This window comes from Pseudorasbora parva, chromosome 17 (genome assembly GCF_024679245.1).
Source record: "Pseudorasbora parva isolate DD20220531a chromosome 17, ASM2467924v1, whole genome shotgun sequence".
In the NCBI taxonomy this organism is placed as follows: Eukaryota; Metazoa; Chordata; class Actinopteri; order Cypriniformes; family Gobionidae; genus Pseudorasbora; species Pseudorasbora parva.
Genome location: NC_090188.1, coordinates 8,764,237 through 8,783,748, shown reverse-complemented (window position 1 = coordinate 8,783,748; position 19,512 = coordinate 8,764,237). Strand labels below are relative to the sequence as shown.

Below are 19,512 nucleotides of genomic sequence, written 5' to 3'. Positions count from 1 at the left end.
GGTCTTAAGATTTTGTTCAGGAGTGTATTTTACTTTGTAACATGTTAAATATGGATATTTTTCTTACAAAAACCCATCGATTCACTTCAGAAGGCCTTTATTAACCCCCCAACCCAACCCGCAATATAGAGCTTAACTTGTACAGATCAAGACTTCCATTTTGATCCAGTACAGAACTATAAAAGATCTTTTGGGAGTAAACATCAGCACAGGCTTTCCTGTGCATTATGTTCTACTTATTTTAGAAGCGCTTCAAAGCGATTATGCGGGTCCACAGGTTCTCTACAGAGATGCTGGGGAGTTTATGAGAGTATCTAACCAAGGCATACACCCCTCCTGCAGCAGACACAACTCCACACAGCCACAGACCTTGAGTGATCACCTGCAAAAGACCAACAAGACCTTTACTGATGGATCACAATCAATTATTTTTGTGCTACTGAAAACTTACACTTAAATCTAACTTGAACTATAGACTTCAAAAGACATCTGCTGTAATTTACATTCGGTTTCTACTTTTAAGCAGCTGTATAGTGAAACTGTTGTGTATCCGCTTAAGCCATTCAAATGCATTGACACAGTGCAAGAAGTATTGAGCGCTCCATGAACCATGTGACCGTGTGCGCCGCAACTCCGCTTTTCAGCACCTCTGGCTTTAACATTACACCACATTAGCGGCAAAATGCTATTTATTGTTTGAATTTTGCATTACAACTTAAAAAAAAAGAACTTAGCTTTTTTTAATATCAAAAGCAGGTTTGGCAATTTGGCATGCGATTAAGTTGGGCAGAGTGAGAGCGTGTGACAGAGCCTGAAAGTATGTCTAACGCTAAATGTGTGAGAGTTGGCAACCCTGGCTTATTACACACACAGGGATGCTCAGCAACACGCAAATATTTTAAAATATTATTTCTGGAGAATCGTTCAGTCTTTCCGCTCGCAAATTCCGCCATGTAAATAGCGAATCCGTCATGATACAAACACAAATAGCTTTTAAAGGGAATGGAAGATTGCACGTTACGCCCAAAAACCAAACCCCACCCCTGTTGGAACATGTGCCGGGCGCGCCTACCAATTTTCCTGTCGTTAAACTAAGTGAATTCGGACAAGCCCTAAGTGCATTTGCACCGTGCGCTTTAGACCATTCGCTTAGATCATTAAAATAGGGCCCTTCGCATTTCATAATGCATTGTATTGTAGGATACAGAATTATGCTATTGCACAAACTCTAAATTTCGTTTTTTTTTTTTTTAGTTTAACAGTACATTTCACAGTCCAACACACTTTGATTATTTGCTAGCAGGATATTTTTGGAGTTTCTAATAAAAACTCCAAAAGCACAATTCATTTTTTTCTACCATCAGACTATTATGACCATAACACTGAAGGATCTCCAATAGCTCAGAGTAGAAATGCTGTTTTAAAAGCCTCACACGGTTCCTGATTTCAAACGGACACAGTTCATTTGTTCTTGAGCTCTTTCGAACACAGGATGTGCTTCTTTTTTTTTTTTTTACCTTATCTTGCCAATGCCAGCGATTCACCGCTTCATGGTACCGTGTTCTGGTGAATGTGACCTGAAAGGCGTAAAATCACACATGAATTTGTGAACAAAATATCAGCAGTAAACAAGATGAACAACACTAAAAGCTCTTACCATTGTGTAAAGGGGGATGATTGTTTTTGGCATGATGAAGTGAAGGATATTGTCCAGGTATTTTCTGAATAAGAAATATCTGGAATTGACATGCGCCCTCATCTACGAAACAAATCACATAGTGAGTGACGCTAATGGCAGCATTTAATGATCCAGCTCTTGGTCTGGTTTAAACCGTTTGAAAGCAAATGTGTTGTGTGTTTGTGTGTGTGTGTGTGCGCGCCTGTATTTTTCCCACTGCCATCAGTAATGAGGTTGACCTGTCTCACAGTGGTCAGCATGTCACATCTGACCAGCCGCTGGTAGAGTGATTACTGCTACTGTGGAAAAAATGTCACCGTGTTTGAACTGTAATGTATGTGAGTATACAACTTAATGAACAAAAAAAACAAGGGCAGCATTGCCTAGTAGCTCTGATAAAAAAGTCAGTTTAAGTACAAACCCATGACTTTGCCAAGCCCTCTCCAAGTTGAGCTAGAGGAATAGTATTATATCTTTCCTTCAATCTAGATATACATCGATCTGGCATAACATTATGAGAGGTGAAGTGAATAACACTGATTGTCTCGTCATCACGGCACCTGTTAGTGGATGGGCAAGTGAACATTTTGTCCTTGAAATTAAGGTGCTAGATGCATGAAAAATGGGCATGTGTAAGGATTTGAGAGAGTTTGACAAGGGCCTAATTGGTGGCTAGACGACTGGATCAGAGCATCTCCAAAACTGCAGCTCTTGTGGGATGTTCCCGGTCTGCAGTGGTCAGTATCTATCAAAAGTGCTCAAAGGAAAGAACAGTGGTGAACCGGTGACAGGTTCATGGGCGGCCAAGGCTCATTAATGCACATTCATGAACAGTATTCCCTTGTGGCTGTGGCCTCTTTCAGCAGGATAAGAGTTTAAGGTGTTGACTTGGCCTCCAAATTTTCCAGATCTCAATCCAATCAAGCATCTGTGGGATTTGCTGAACAAACAAGTCCGATCCATGGAGGGCCCACCTCGCAACTTACATGACTTAAAGGATCTGCTGCTAACATCTTGGTGCCAGATACCACAGCACACCTTCAGGGGTCTAGTGGAGTCCATGCCTTGACAGGTCAGGGCTGTTTTGGCAGCAACATGCCTGATCGGTTTATATATAAATTCCTTTTTCATTTATTCAAGGTGATTTAAGAAATGTTTCTTGAGCACCAAAGCAGCATATAAGAATTTCTGAAGGACCATGTGACACTGAAGACTGGAGTAATGATTCTGAAAAATTCAGCTTTGCATCACAGGAGTAAATAGCTAATAGAAAACAGTTATTTTACATTGTAATAATATTTCTAACTTTTGAACGGTAATGTATACGAATTATATTTTAGCAATATTTTTTTTATTCCATATAGGTTTATTGTCCACCATCATCCATGCATTTTTCTATCAACACCATCATCCATCCAGTTTAGGATCTTGAACAACAATGTCAAATGAACTACACTGAGCAGCAGGTGACGTGGGAAGTCATGTGACTGCAGGAACTGACAGCACCTAGTGTTTAGATACAGTGGCCATTTTAATGTACCCTTCATTTTGTTGTCTATAAGTAACGTTGTACATACATAACTACTAAGTCTTGTTCTCTCCGGACTGGACTATTGTAATGCTCTCTTAGCGGGCCTTCTGGAATGCACTATCAGACCTTTGGCAGTGCTCCAGAATGCGGCAACAAGGGTGGTCTTCAATGAGCCGAAGAGAGCCCACGTCACACATCAGTTTACACCGGCTGCCAATAGCAACCAGCATCAAATTCAAGGCACTGGTGTTTGCCTATAAGACAACCCCTGGCTATGCACTAAAATATCTGCACTCGCTTGTTCAGACATATGTGCTCTCCAGAAACTTGCATTCTGCAAGTGAATGATGCCTTGTGAGTCGTGGTGTCATCTCAAAGAGGCACAAAATCATTCTCACTGACCTTTTCCTGGACCATTCTAATACTCTAATGAGAGTTAGTTGACATGTAGTTGCAAAGTTATATAATAGTCAACAATGTTCAAAAACGTCCATCAAAATAAAAGGGTTACCCAAATCTCAAATGGCACCCTAAACATTGCGGCTTTGTTACAGTGACTTTCGTTAAGATAGTGAAAAATGTTTTTTGTCACTTTTGTTACGCAACACCGTTTTGACTGTCAGGAGAAGTCTGAAGCAGTTCGCTTCGAGGGTACATATTGACCTCAAAGGGATTGTTCGTGAGCACTCTTCTGAAACCTAAAATGACAAATGGGACACTGTACGGTCTTGTGGACTAAACGGACACGACACACGCACGTGCATATGAGGTGTGCCATTTAGGACAGGGCCAGTGTTGCAGCTGATATGAGTTCATGGCCCACCTCTACATAGTTGTACATGGCCAGGTCAGCTATGGCGTGATCGTCAGGTACTCGGACTCTGGTGTATTCCTGAAGCACAGCAGCTGCAGACAGAGAATTAGAAAATAATTAATGTACTAATCTTCAATAGCGGGTCTCCCCATTATTTATTTGTATGTTTAACATTCAATGAGCACTTTTTGTGTCCCTGCAATTTACAGTAATTATCACCCGTACTATTAACTAGTCATCCTAGTGATGCCTTGATCATCCTTGTCATCCTGTGATTTTACTCTGGGAGGAAATCATTCAAACAATTATATAGATTAAAATGACCTTTTGAGTAATGTCATTAATTTATTTTTAATTCATTGATTGATTTCATATTAGATAACTTTAATTTAATAAATTAATTCCATTGATTTCAGAAATGTTTTGAACTTGAATTTTCTTGTGAGCTCTGTCTTACCAATGTTTTCATTACACTGGTCCATAATCTCGTCGATAACTAAACAATCCTCAAAGCCCTGGGAATCAAAATAAAAATTAAATGAGCTTACTGGGCTCACTCTATCTATAAGACAACTCACATTCATTGGTTATTAATATTCTTCAACTTGTGTTTTTAATATTGTACAAATGTTTTTTTGCACTAAAAATATGATTGACTGCTTCATCTTTCAAAAAAAAGGTTCTTTACGAACTCTCTATTACACTGTGCCTTATTTACAAAACAAAATGCTCTGAACAAACATATAAGCATACGATATGGTCTGGGCATCTATGGACATCATTAAAAAAAACATCCACATGTTTCTGAAATCTGTACAGAGACAAAAATTTGTTTTAAAACTGGATGCGTCAAAGTGAACATTCTTTCATACTTATTTGTCCTGTTGTCAGACTCAATCATGTGAGCATGTCAAAAACTAAACTAGGCATCTGTATACTAGTCTCGTGTATCCAGACCTTCAGAATGACGGCAGAAGGTCTGGACTCTCTCACGGCTAGCATTGGTCAAGGACGTTCCAAAAGGACGTTTGACTGACATGTAACCCAACAAATCAGAGTTCGTTTTGTTCCACGTCATGTTTAGGGGTGTGAAAATGTCGATGTCCCTACAATAACAGACCGGCGTGTATCTATAAATTACTAATTCAAGAACGCTGTGCAAGTTTACCATGGAACCGCAAACTTCACATACTTTTGAAGGTCCAGCATTTAAATTAATCCTGGTAAGTCCTTATTGTCACAGTGGTAAACAAGATTTTTTCTTCCATTAGGGAGTTTGGGGTCACAGCATTTGTTTCCACGCAGACTGTTAAAGAACGCAACACACACACACACACACACACACGTCTCACGGACATCCTGTAGAATTCAATACACTGAAGTGTTTCCAGATAAGTGTGCCATATGCATCAGACGTTCAGCCAACGGTCCGTGGACATGACATCTGAGACAAAAACTATCTGTGTACTGTATCCAGTGTAGATGGCGTTAGTAACTATGAATGAATGAATGAGACATTTATATAGTGTATATATGTACTACTGTACACCCAAAGCGCTTTACACTCATGTCAGGGATCTCTCCTCAACCACCACCAGTGTGCAGCATCCACTTGGATGATGCGACGGCAGCCACAGAACAACGGTGCCAGTGCGCTCACCACACACCAGATATAGGTGGAGAGGAGAGAGAGTGACTGAGCCAATTCAGAGGCCATGACTGGTAAGGGCCAATCAAGGGAATTTGGCCAGGACACAGGATAATGAATTCTATTTACTTTTGACATGACGCTCTGAAAAGTCTAAGCTGTTAAGGGACTGAACGAAAGTGGGCGGAGCCTATGGTATGTTGATGTGTAACTATGTGTCAATGTCTTGCTCTGGAGGCGGTCCTATGCGAATATATTTGCCCGTGTGATGTCACAGATCCCACAATATTAAAACAAACTGTTTTTAGAGCTTAAAGGGTTAGTTCACCGAAAAATGAAATTGATGTCATTAATGACTCACCCTAATGTCGTTCCTCACCCTTAAGACCTCCGTTCATCTTCAGAACACAGTTTAAGATATTTTATATTTTAGTCCCAGAGCATATGCAGTCTATGCACACTTTACTGTCCATCGCCAATGTCACATGATTTCAGCAGTTTGGCAGTTTGACACGCGATCCAAACTACTGAAATCACGTGACATTGGCGATCCGAATCATTGATTGAAGAGAAGGCAATGCTGAATAAAGTCGTAATTTTTGATATTTTTGGACCAAAATGTATTTTCGATGCTTCAAGAGATTCTAATTAATTAACTGATGTCACATATGGACTACTTTGATGATGTTTTTATTCCCTTTCTGGACATAGACAGTAAAGTGTGCATAGACTGCATATGCTCTCGGACTAAAATATAAAATATCTTAAACTGTGTTCCAAAGATGAACTTATGGGTGAGGAACAACATTAGGTGAAGTCATAAATTAAATCAATTTAATTTTTGGGTGAAGTAACCCTTTAATTATATAAACGCTATGTTTATAATGAAGAGGAGCTTTGAAACTAACACTGTTTGATTGGTACAAAGACCTCTTATATGTCAAAAAATCAGCCAAATTTAATTTCTCATGTCATGACCCCTTTAAATTAAGGTCCATATAAGGTTATTATACTTATCTAAAACTAAATTTATAAAATAATGTTAATTTTAAAATAAATGTTAACTGAAATTAAATAAAATATATTTAAACTTATTTACTTTAACTTGATGTACTAAAATAACTCAAACTGAAATAAAAATGAATAAACTATATAGACATATTAAAAACAAAACTAATACAAACTGCAAAACACACAACAAAATTACTGAAACTTTAATGAAAGAAAACTATAATTGCATCTCAGTGATACTAAAATAACACTGGTTCATATTCTGGTCAAGCCTGTGAAGAGATGATTACCTGTTCGAGAGCTATTTCTGTATCCTGTTAATTGCATTTCAGCAGTAAAATACAGCTTGATGTTGAGGTTATGTTGCTCATTGGGTTACATCTGGAGACTAACTGAAGCAGCTTGATCAGAACGAATATCCTTACCACCCCACACTTACCGCATTCATGCCTTGACCATAGAACGGAACCACAGCGTGGGCCGCGTCTCCCATGAGAACACACTTATCAAACAGATGATACGGGGAACACTTCACCGAGACCATGGCCTGAGCCGGCAGCCGGAAGAAATCCTGTTTGAGAGCCTCACTGAGAAAACACAAACACACATGTATTCACACAGAATACATGCACGAGCAGATAACAGGTACACAGCACTGGCTCTATTCTTTCTGGCACAATGACTCACTGCTTAATTATGCTAATAGTGACATTTAGCATAGGAAAATCTCATCCAAAGCCTCCTTTTAATTAAAATAAAAGCCTACATTTTAAGCATCCCACCCTGTACAAATTCTTTGCACATTTACTAGTTATTATTCAACATATATTATGAAAGACTGAAATGGAATATTTTATATAAAGGTCAATGTTGAATTAAGATGCAGAAGATAATTAAATATCACCCTCATTGTTTCAAACCCATCTGCTTTCTATATTACACAGTGGATTCCACCAAAATAACTGACATAACAGATTTTTCATTTCTGGGTGTGATGTACATTGTTTATATGAATAATTGAATACATCTATTTTTTTTCCTCCTATGGAAGTCAATGGCTCCAGTTAACGGTTTGGTTACTGACATTCTTCAAAATATCTTCCCTTGTGTTCAGCTGAAGAAAGAAATTCATACAGGTTTGAAACAACTTAAGGGTGAGTAAAGGATGACATAATTTTCATTTTAAAGTGAACTATCCCTTTAACAGCACACCGAGCTGTCTGAAACTCATTCACAGTTCTGTGAGCTTTGAAATCACTCACTGTCCTCAGCCCTGTCATCTCAGTGCTGTATCTCCTCATCACCTGCAGTATTCATATATTTTAAAAAACACCCGCCGGCCTGTGTGTCTGTTCGACTGCAATTTCACACCTCACTAAGATGTACTTTAGACCTGAGAGCAGCATGATGCAGACTGAAAGAGAGTGAGAAAGAGCTGTACTCACACTCCTATTAGAGGTATAGAGTCAGGGAAGTATTTCTGGAAGAAACGAATGACCTCGTCACCGCTGCGGATCTTCTCGAAATCTTCAAAGGGCATGAAGAGGGTGCATGTGAACGTCCTGTCCTTCAAAAACGAAATCAAAAGGAACATGATTTTCCACCAGGAAAACACATAACCAAAGCAAAAGAATATACCTTCAAAATGCATTTGAAGGCAGAATTATTTGAATTATTCATAAAGCACTGCCATCAAACAGTAATTCTAGAAACCCTGAATATCCTATGAAAAAACAGATATGAAATATGCTATGAAAAATACATCAGCGTATATGTATTTATTTTTTCTTTGGAGAATACTAGTGGAAAATTTGTGAGAGTTTTTGTGCTAGAAGACCACGGGCCTTTACTATGAAGCCGGTTTAGCTGGCTAGTCAGATATGTTTAAGCTTAGTTTGTGCCAATCCTGGGTTTTAGGTACCATTAAAGTGGTTTGGCTTTTAGCTGTGTTTATTGTGATAGTAACTTGTGCTCCACAGCTAACCTGCTTCAGGGCAGGTTATGTTCTGGATAAGCGATCTCAAACTGAAATTGGACCAATCAGCTGTGAGTAAAGTGACACACATTAAAGCCACTCCCCTGTTTCTACTCCAAATTAAAGGTCACCACATTGCAAATGGTTTTTTAAACACTAAAGTGTCTGGCTTTTAACAATGCTTATTTATAATAATAGTAATTTTAAATTATTTAAATGTAATTTATGTAATTATTCTACCCATAAAACACATTCATCATTTTAGTTAATCAATCATTAATAGGCACTTTGTTCAAATTAATACACAGTAAATAGCCTATATAAAGTCATACAAATAAGCTTTAAAATCAATAAATAAAGCTATAAAAAAGATTACTGAGCTTAAATATTCAATTCTCTCTATATATCAACTAAACTAACTTTATTACATTCATTTTTTTTCTTGCTGTGTAAATTTGTTTAAATTCTTAATATATTTAAGTCATGTAATAATCTGCAGAAGAGAGAAATGAATCTCACTGCTTCTCTCGCTAGAAGTGAACCTCAGTCCCACTGATCCACAGCGTGTGATTGGCTGTTCACTACTGATGTCACATCACTAAACCGCAGCATGTGATTGGCTGTTCACTACTGATGTCACACAGCTAAACTACTAAACTCTGAATCAAAACCTGAGTACTAATCCTGTAACCTTGAGTTTGTTAAACTACCATCATGGTACAGGCCCCACATCAGAAATAATAATTGTAGAAGCTAAATCTAATACAAGCTACTGAGGTGTTTTGGTCCCGGAGAAACTAGGTTGACTCACTTGGCGTTACGTTGTTTCTAGTTCATCCATAAACACAAGAAAAGCCATTCTTTCTTTGCATCCGATCACCGCTTTATTGTGGCTCGCCAACTCCAAACACCATCAACAAATCTCATTGTATACAGTTCATTTAATACAAAAGAGTGTCCTTAAATGTTCCCCGCTATTGCGGTCAAAACCTTTTTGCCCTTCCGGGTCAAAACACCTGGCTTCCATCATAAAGGAAGCACACCTATATACAGCAATAGTGTACCAACAGCGCCACTCTGTGGTCAACACAAGAACATCTTATTTTGGCTCCTACAATAATAATAATAATAATAATAATAATAATAATAATAATAATAATAATCAAACAACTGAAAAATAAACAGAAAACTTTAATAAATAATATAATAATAAAAGGTCATTCGATATTTAAAAATATTATTATTATTATTATTATTATTATTATTATTATAAATTAATCACAATAATCACAAAAAAGAATAGACAGCCACCAAAACTTTAATAGATAAAATATTAAAATACCCTATAAATTAAAATAATAATAATAATCTCAAAAATTTATTTTTTAAATATATAATAAAACATTCTTAAGAAGAAGAAGAAGAAGAAGAAGAAGAAGAAGAAGAAGAAGAAGAAGAAAACGAATGAACAATCACAATTTTTTTTATAAATAATGAAATATTATTTAATAGTTAAAAAACAACATTACTTATTATTATTATTAATATTATTATAAAAATGAATAAATAATAAAATATTACTTAAAATAATTAGAGATGCACCGAAACTGAAAAACCAAAAAAGAGGAAACGAAGGCCGAAAACCGAAAAAACAAAAGAAATTATGCCAATTGTTAGTAATCGTAACCAATAGTAACCATTGCATTTATGGCTATGACTGTGTAACTTTACTAAAAATCAAGGCATTGCATAAATTAATATTAAAGTTTAAAATAATAAACCAATTTTCAAATTATGCATACATTTATTTAGTACATTGCAACAATGCACAGTATAAAATAAAATTCAAACTAAAATGTTTAACTTGACCTCACTCGTATACATTAAATAATAATGCACAGGCCTACTGGCCTGCAGAAAGGTACAGAAATTGAATAAAGTAATCAAATCTATAATAACTGCATATTTAACTGTTTAAATTAAAGATTAATCCTTATTAAAATTACACAAGCTATTCAATCAAGAGCAGTGAGTGATGTCCTTATCTTTTGTTTGACATTAAACAGAGTAAAGGCTACTGGCCCTTTAAGACCTAATGCAGGGATATGCTCGTCTTTCTCGACTGTATAAAGTCCTCTTAAGGCATATTCAGACTATGTCTGCTTAGATACTCATCAAGATGGACATGTTGACATACTTCTTGTGTGAGTTTGTCCGTTTAAGCGCAAGATTTGAAAGAGAACTCAATATTTGCGTGCTGTGAGACGAGTGCACGCTTTCGGATGATGCACAGAGACAGATCTTACAGCACGCGCGAGTCCTCATTGGCATCTTTTGGCTCTACACCCGGGCGATGACGGTGAAATGACTGCTCATATTCGAACATACGGCAGCACTCGCATGCATTAAACAAAGTTTACAAAGAGAGACCGTTTTGCCCATTTTTCTTTTATTATCACTGTTGTTGTAGTGTATCACCGAGGAGCCAGTATGTGGATCGACAGAAACATAACGCATTATTTTCAAGTTATTATAGATGCGTCATCAGATGTGAGATGAACCACATACGTCCACACCACAGATATGTTGCTTTAGACAAGCACGTGGAGGTCGCGGTATATGTTTGCGTCAGCACAACACTTCGGCCGTAATTGTTTAGGTGATAAAATCTTTCGGCCGAAAACCGAAAACTTTTGCACTTTTGGGCCATTTTCTGCCAAAATATTTCGGTGGCCGTCCAAAAATTCGGTGCATCTCTAAAAATAATAATAACCACAAAAATTATTTTTAATATTTTTAATATATATATATATATATATATATATATATATATATATATATATATATATATATATATATATATATATATATATAATAAAAATAATATAATGAAAAAATAAATACTGAAATATTCTATAAATTAAATTAATAATACTCACCCAAAAATAAAAATAAAATATAATTACAATACAATGTATAAATAATGAAATAAGATATTCTTAAATATTTAAAAATAATAATATAACAAAAACTTTAATAAATATTACAATATTATTTCATGTAATAATAATAATAATTAATAATCACAAAAGGTTGATAAAATAATAACATATTCTTTAATATTTTATTATTATTATAATAATCACAAAACCTAAAATAATAATAGAACACTCTGCATGTAAAAAACAGCACTATAACAGGGTAAAAGACACAGTAAATGATTAAATGACCTCACCAAGTTAGGCAGGGCAATCATCATAAACGTGTTTCTGGGCCAAATGTGCAAATAATTGGGCTCCATCGCAAACTACGGACAGGGAGAGAGAAAGACAGCTGTGACCAGACAAAATGAGGGCAGATATGTAAAGAAGACTGCCAGATAACATGCTGTGACACTTACATCTCCATCTTTAGGAGGCATGGTGAGCTCCATGTACCCGTGGGGAATGTATGTCTGGCTGTAATTGAAGCGACTTTGCCGTAGGAACTGCTTCCTGACGGCAGAGAAAGCTCCATCACAGCCTACGATCAGATCAGCCTGCATCTCCTTCTTTTGGCCATCAGGTCTGTTAAGAGACCAAATCTCATTTGCATCTCTACTGAAATGTAATCTAATTCACACTGAATATCCAGACTGAAGTGAATTTGCAAAAACTTGAGATCACATGACCCTGCCAGGCAGCCAAACCTGACACTATTGATAGAAGTTATATTCTTAAAGGTACAGTTCACCTAAAAACGAAATTTCAGTCATTATTTATTCACCCACATCTTTCCAAACCTGCATGTTTTTTTGTTTGTTTTTGTTTTCTCCCCAACTTTAACAATTCCTTCACATTGTATTTAAAAGAATATCAGTGTTATTTGGCCAATAACATGGCATTACATGTCCAAAATGGAGACATTTAGAGAAAAAGAGATCACTGTTTACCCAACAAAGGTCATTGTTCCTGCTTTTGGACTCCAGTCGTGCAGCTTGTGGTTAAAGTTCAGTGTAGTGTTTGGATATGCTTCTGCCGCTGCAAGAAAACATTTAAATTCTGCATGGTTATTCAGTTAAATAAAAGCAAATAACATTCATACATTTGACCGCATGGTTCAACTGCAGGGTTTCTTTATTTTATGGAAATATGATTTGATATAAAGTGGCATATTCAGTGTTTCCAATTGCTTTTGAATGAAGTTGGTTAAATGACCCGTCACACCTGTTAGCAGCTCCTTGTTGAGGTTAGCTCTGTCCACTGAGAGGATGTACTACAAAAGAAACAGCATGTTTAGGGTGGCTGAGTCAGGCAGACATGGAATGCCAAGTTTAATCCCTATTATGCATGTTCTGGATTATATGGGATATTTTTAGTCTGAAATGCTGGATTTATAACAGATTATATAGACTGTCTACGGTTTTGATGTCAAAACTGCAACAATTCAAACACACACAGAAAATGTCCTAAAAGCATGGCAATACCAGAAATATGTGTTCTTTAGTTCCCATGAGAAAAACATCTTATATTATATAATGTCAAAGTATAAAATGCAGAACGTTTTCTATGATATGTAGGTTAAGGTTTATGGGATAGAATATACGTTTTATACAATATAAGAAAGTCCCCTTAAAATCTCTATGTAGAGTCTTCACAAAAATAGCGACCCAGACGTGTGTGTGTGTGTGTGTGTGTTATGAGGGGATTACACAGCAATAGTAATAAAATCATAATGATTTAAATGCAGTTTTGTTTCTGTCCATCTGCTGATTTCTAGAAATCATAATCTCTGCAAGCCATATAAATGCACAAAGCAAACACTGGGTCAGAGAATCATGAACTTTTTCCATGTCCACTGTTCTTAAAGCATATCTGAGGCCTCAAAAGTCAAACATGAAAAAGGCTGTGATATACACAGATCAGGCATAACATTATGACTACTGACAGGTGAAGTGAATAATATTAGGCAGCAAGCGAACATTTTGTCCTCAAAGTTGATGTGTTACAAGCAGGAAAAATGGGCAAGTGCAAGGAGTGAGTTTGACAAGGGCCAAATTGTGAAGGCTAGACGAGGTCAGAGCATCTCCAAAACCGCAGCTCTTGTGGGGTGTTCCTGGTCTGCAGTGGTCAGTATCTATCAAAAGTGCTCAAAGGAAAGAACAGTGGTGAACCACTGACAGGGTCATGGCCAAGGCTCAGTGATGCACGTGGGGAGCGAAGGCTGGCCCATGTGGTCGAATCAAACGGACGAGCTACTGTAGCTCAAATTGCTCAATAAGTTAATGCTGGTTCTGATAGAAAGGTGTCAGAATACACAGTGCCTCGCAGTTTGTTGCATATGGGGCTGCATAGCCGCAGACCAGAACTGGACCATAGAGCAATGGGAAGAAGGTGGCCTGGTCTGATGAATCACGTTTTCTTTACATCACGTGGATGGCGGGGCGTGTGTGCATCGCTTAGCTGAGGAACACATGGCACCAGGATGCACTATGGGAAGAAGGCAAGCTGGCGGAGGCAGTGTGATGCTTTAAGGGAAAGTTCTGCTGGGAAACTTTGGGTCCTGCCACCCACGTGATGTTACTTTGACATGCACCACCTACCTAAGCATTGTTCCAGACCATGTACACCTTTCATGGAAACGGTATTCTCTGGAGGTTTTGGCATCTTTCATTAAGAAAATGTGCCTGCCACAAAGCAAAAATGGTTCAGGAACAGTTTGAGAAACACAACAACGAGTTTAAGGTGTTGACTCGGCCTCCAAATTCCCCAGATCTCAATCCAATCGAGCATCTGTAGGATGTGTTGAACAAACAAGTCTGATCCAGGAAGACACCACCTCGCAACTTACAGGACATAAAAGATCTGCTGCTAAAATCTTGGTGTCAGATACCACAACACACCTTCAGGGGTCTAGTCCATGTCTCAACGGGTCAGGGCTGTTTTGGCAGCAAAAGGGGGACCAACACCATTTTTTATAATGGTATGCCTTATCTGTGTAATTTTTGAGTGAAACTGGATATTCAACAAGGATATTCAGTTGCGTTTAAAGGAACACACTGACTTTTTGGGACTTTAGCTTATTCACCGTATCCCCCAGAGTTAGATAAGTCCATACATACCATTCTAATCTCTGTGTGCCAAACCTCTGTCTGATGAACCCACTGCTAGTGCTAGCATAGCTTTGCACAAAGACTGGACGTAAAATGGCTCCATCTAACCTACTGCTCAATGTGACAAAATAACGTCAACATTTCTACAACATCCTATTTACATGTTGTGATGTGTATAGTTACATCGTAATAATCAAGGAACTTTGCGGCCGTACCATAGGTGCAGCGGCGCAATAATATTACTGTCGCATTTGACGTCAACCACAAATTATAATTCCCTCCCTTTTAAATATTTATTTACATTTATATAGATATATTACTTTTAGTGTAATAATTCCTTATTATATGGAAAATGGAAATATGAAGCAAAACATAAGTCCTGATTTCTCATAAGCAGAAGGAAAAAAAGCAATGCCAAAGTCCTAATTGTCACTTTTATGTGTGCATTATAAATGTAATAATTAACAAACTGGTTTTAAAGGAGAAGGTTTTATTGACTCTGCTGAGGTCACTGGTCATGGTGCTCATGCTATGTATCAGCAGACTCCAACATTTATGAATGTATGTCTGATGTAAATATTCTCAACTAGAGGGTGAATAACCCTATAACACTGCAACAACTTTATGACAACCTGTCATGTGACTGAGCATTTCTGAACTGCTAGATCTCATCTGCTTGACTGATTGAATATTGTTGCGAAATGTGAACAGCATTATCGCCCCAGCTCTAATCAGCTAAATGCAACTATAGGGCAAGTTATTAAAAACATTACCATTAAGATTTTCTGTAAAGCTTGAAACGATGTGTATTGTGAAAAATGCTATACAAATAAATTTGACTTGACTGAGTAAGGTAAGCATCCAGAGGGTAAAAAATTGTGTGAATATGAATGTGTTGATCTGAAGTGTGAATAGTTATTTGTTACCTGTCCCTTCTTGCCGTAGGGTATGGGAGAACGTTTTCCATTCGTATTATGGATCATACGGGCATGCATTGGTATGCCCTTAGAAACAATCTACAAGAAGAAGAAAAAAATGATTTTACTGTCTAAACATACTGCTAAAGACATTACATCAGCAAGGGAATTGTATGGACCCACTTTATATTAGGTGGCCTTAAGTACTATGTACTAACATTTTAATTAATCATTTGATACAATGCACTAATTGTGTACATACATGTTTTTACATTGTAATTACATTTTAAAAAAGACCTGCATGTAATTACGTCTGTAATTCATTTCTGTAGTTACATTTGTAATTACACAGTTGGCACTTCCCTTAAACCTAACCCTACCCTTAAAATGACCCATAACACCACACCTGTCCCTAACTCATACAATTTGATCACAGTAAGTACATTGTACTTATTTTCTGATGTAAGTACATAGTACTTAAGGCCACCTAATATAAAGTGGGGCCAATCGTATTTATTTTCAGCATCATTACTTCAGTCTTCAGTGTCACATGATCCTTCAGAAATCCTTCTAATATGCTGATTTGCTGCTCAACAAAACATTTCTTATTATTATCACTAATGTTGAAAATACTTGAATGCATCCTTGCTGATCTGGGTTGATGGCAATGTTGTTCCAGGACCAACAAAGGACGTTGATCCAGGCAGATGTCCTTCGTAGGTAAATCACGTTATGCATTTCAAATACAAGGGCTCAGAGCAGCTGCATCAATCCACCTCACACATCTAAAGCTTCAGACTGACTGTCACACTCTGTCAGGTATGAAAAGTCCTGTTAACTCAGGGTTCCCGAGTTTGGCATTGTTGGCTCGGTCAGGCTGAAAAGTCACGCAAGTGTAAAATAACCAAATCACAGAGACACAGGACTCACTATACGCGCTGACAAAATACATTAGAATTCTGCAACAAATTTCCATGACCATGTGAGTACTGAGTGTAAGTACCATTTGACCTAGTTTCACATGTTCACACTTTCTCGTGGTATTTTCTTCACTTCCCTTAATGGAAAAGTTTGAGACTAGCTCAGCTCTTACAGAATTCTATAACATATGGAAAATATCAGTTAGGCAAGTAGGCAAAAACAAATAATAAATCCAGCTCCAGGGGTAGTGTGTATTTTAATAAATGCCCTGTAAAAGTCTGTGGATAAAAGCATATGCTAATGACTACTAGTTAGTCAAAACACTGTGCTATGCATTTTGGAAGGAAAATATGTTTCTGGAGAAAATCTGTTCAGATCTTCCCAGTTTGAGCAACTATAAACAGCTCTCTTGAGAGGGCACAAATGTATGTAAAAATCATAAAACTCCCACAAATGACTAAACCCACCTTGTCCTCCATTCCCACATGTTTCAGAGCCTGGCGCCCCCTATGGGACAAGGCCAAGTTGATGCTTCGACCCTTCACGACTTTTGCCTGCCGAATATCTAACAAGATAAAAAGTTAACAGGTTAGTAAAAACACAAGTTTAGGAAGAAATGTGAATCCCTTATTCCTGTCTAAAATCATTCCACAAGATTATAAGAGTGCTTAAAGAGGCAGCAATATCCAGTGTGAATAATTATAAAAGGTGAAGCGATTTAACTGAGATGCAAAAGCACAGCTTTTAAAATAAATCTTGATTAATGCTGGTATGAGAGATAGATCATGCCTTCACCTTCCCGAGATTCAAAAACTGCAACGTCAAATCCTCGTTTAGCAAGGAAGCAGGCGTTCAGAGATCCAACCTACATTGACAGGGTTAGAGGAAGAAATTGATTATGACAGTAATAAAATATGTGCTTGTCAAAAAACACAAACCCAACAAATAAGTGATTTTTGTTTGTGCCATGTTCATACCATGTGCAGTGTAAATACTACATATGGTATTTGACAATTTTTTAATAATTTACCATCATATTATTCCAACTTCAGCCACAGTACATTGTTGTAAGCGTGTTGAAAATTACATTGGATTTTAGGACTTCTGGAAAGCTTGCAATGACCATTTTATTTCCTATGAACTTATACTTAACTATAAGCTTTTGAGCATATTAAAGTAGAGGGAATTAAAGAGATAAAGACTTTTACTTCAATAATTTTATTTGAAAATGGTCCTGCTGAACTTTCTCAGGCCAAAAGAACCAGGGCTGTACCCACTGGCCGGACCAGCACGGGTCTAAACCAAAAAATATCATTGCACCATATTATTTACAGGCAACATTCTTATGTTTTGTGCCAAGCACAATATTGATCACATTTTATATCATCAGTTTTATTGGTCACTTCCTTAAGCATGATATCAGAAGACAATTCACCCTAAAGTTGGTTTATACAACTACAAACTCAAAGACACGATTAAAATATGAAAAGCACACACAAGTGACGTCAGCGGGACAGGAGGGTCATTCTCAGAGGGCATTTGATTGGACAAAAACTTCGTGCAGAGTAGTTTGAGAGTCATTGGGTTTTACTTAACAGAAGGATATACATAATTTTGTCAACCTACACCAGCATGACCATAAAGCGCATAAACTACATTTTCCAAAAGTCTCGTTTTAATGTGATTCATCTTTAAATGTCAACGTCAATACAGTAGGCTAATATAATGGAACATTTACAGTTTCATAACACTTTGTCAATCATTAACATACGTATGGTATAATAGAATTACTATCTCTGAATTACTGTGATTTTCAAAGGTTACTTCCTAAAATAATTGTACTCTTTGTTTTTTATTTTAATATTTAAACCATTCTCTAATAACGTGCGACGAGTCAGACGTACCCGTAAATTATTATTTTTTACTTTCATTTATCAGTAATTTTCTGTGAGTGACTTTTCAAATACTCAAACGTCCAGTGATTGTTTTGATACAGACAGTAAACGGTGAAGATATGTAATCAAGCCATAAAGATGCAATGATTCTCACCAAACCGCCTCCCACTACCGCGATCACTTTCCTCTTACTGCTGCTGGATTCATGTGTGTGAGAGGAAACAGTATCCATGTTTAACACTCCTGAGGTATTAGATGAGTTAAAAGGGTCTGCTGGAATCAGACTGTGAGAGTGAATGGGTTTCTAAGAGTTTAAAAGCAGGTTTTGTAGTAATAATGAAGGAGGGGCGACACAAAAGTCAAACATCGACGAACACAAGGATCACCAGGTTGTCGTTTATCAGACTTTGTCACGTGATCATAATCAGACTCAACCAAGTACTCTCACACACACGCTGTGATATCAGTAGAGTATAATAGTAAAAAAAAAAAGATTTACATGATTTGCGAGTATGTAAACAATAGTGGTAATAGTGGTAATAATGAAAACACCAGCGTGCACTCGGCTAAAGTATGTGCAATGCAATCATGGTTCATTTTCTTTAATATATCACCACCTAGCGGAAGTGATTAAAACTACACGGATTATTGTTCGGCAACTTTCATTAGTGATTACGTGTACATTCAGATGGTTCAATCTTTTCATCGGTCATGAACTGAGATTCATTATGCGATCTGTCTGTCAAAATTGTATTAACCAGAATCAGCAACAACGACTTCGGGATTTTACGCAACAAAACTTGCCGTGACCCGGATTCGAACCGGGGTTGCTGCGGCCACAACGCAGAGTACTAACCACTATACGATCACGGCGCGCCACTCGGAGGACGGTCATGAGGCAAGAAATTCACGTATATGAAGGCAGAGTGTCCATTTTTATAGAGTTCCTTGAAACCTTTAAACTTTAATTATATAATGGTAATGTTAAATCAACACACACACCGCCACAAAAGTTATTGTATAATTGTAAT

General features: G+C 37.2%; 1 protein-coding gene and 1 non-coding gene across 2 annotated transcripts; both read right to left on the bottom strand.

Annotated features, from left to right (window-relative positions):
* On the bottom strand, positions 1-18,821 carry LOC137045218 (kynurenine 3-monooxygenase). Its single transcript, XM_067421765.1, has 15 exons — positions 18,636-18,821; positions 17,382-17,451; positions 17,054-17,151; positions 15,675-15,764; positions 12,863-12,911; positions 12,589-12,676; positions 12,058-12,223; positions 11,893-11,964; positions 8,128-8,249; positions 7,122-7,269; positions 4,481-4,538; positions 4,033-4,115; positions 1,658-1,759; positions 1,518-1,577; positions 1-382 (listed from the first exon to the last, which is right to left on the bottom strand). Exons 1-15 carry the CDS (start codon positions 18,711-18,713, stop codon positions 242-244), a joined length of 1,425 nt encoding a protein of 474 aa, XP_067277866.1. The 5' UTR covers positions 18,714-18,821; the 3' UTR covers positions 1-241.
* Positions 18,822-19,282: 461 nt separating this feature from the next.
* trnah-gug (transfer RNA histidin (anticodon GUG)) lies at positions 19,283-19,354 on the bottom strand. The gene has a single exon. It is a non-coding gene; the product is annotated as a tRNA-His (tRNA).
* Positions 19,355-19,512: the final 158 nt, after the last annotated feature.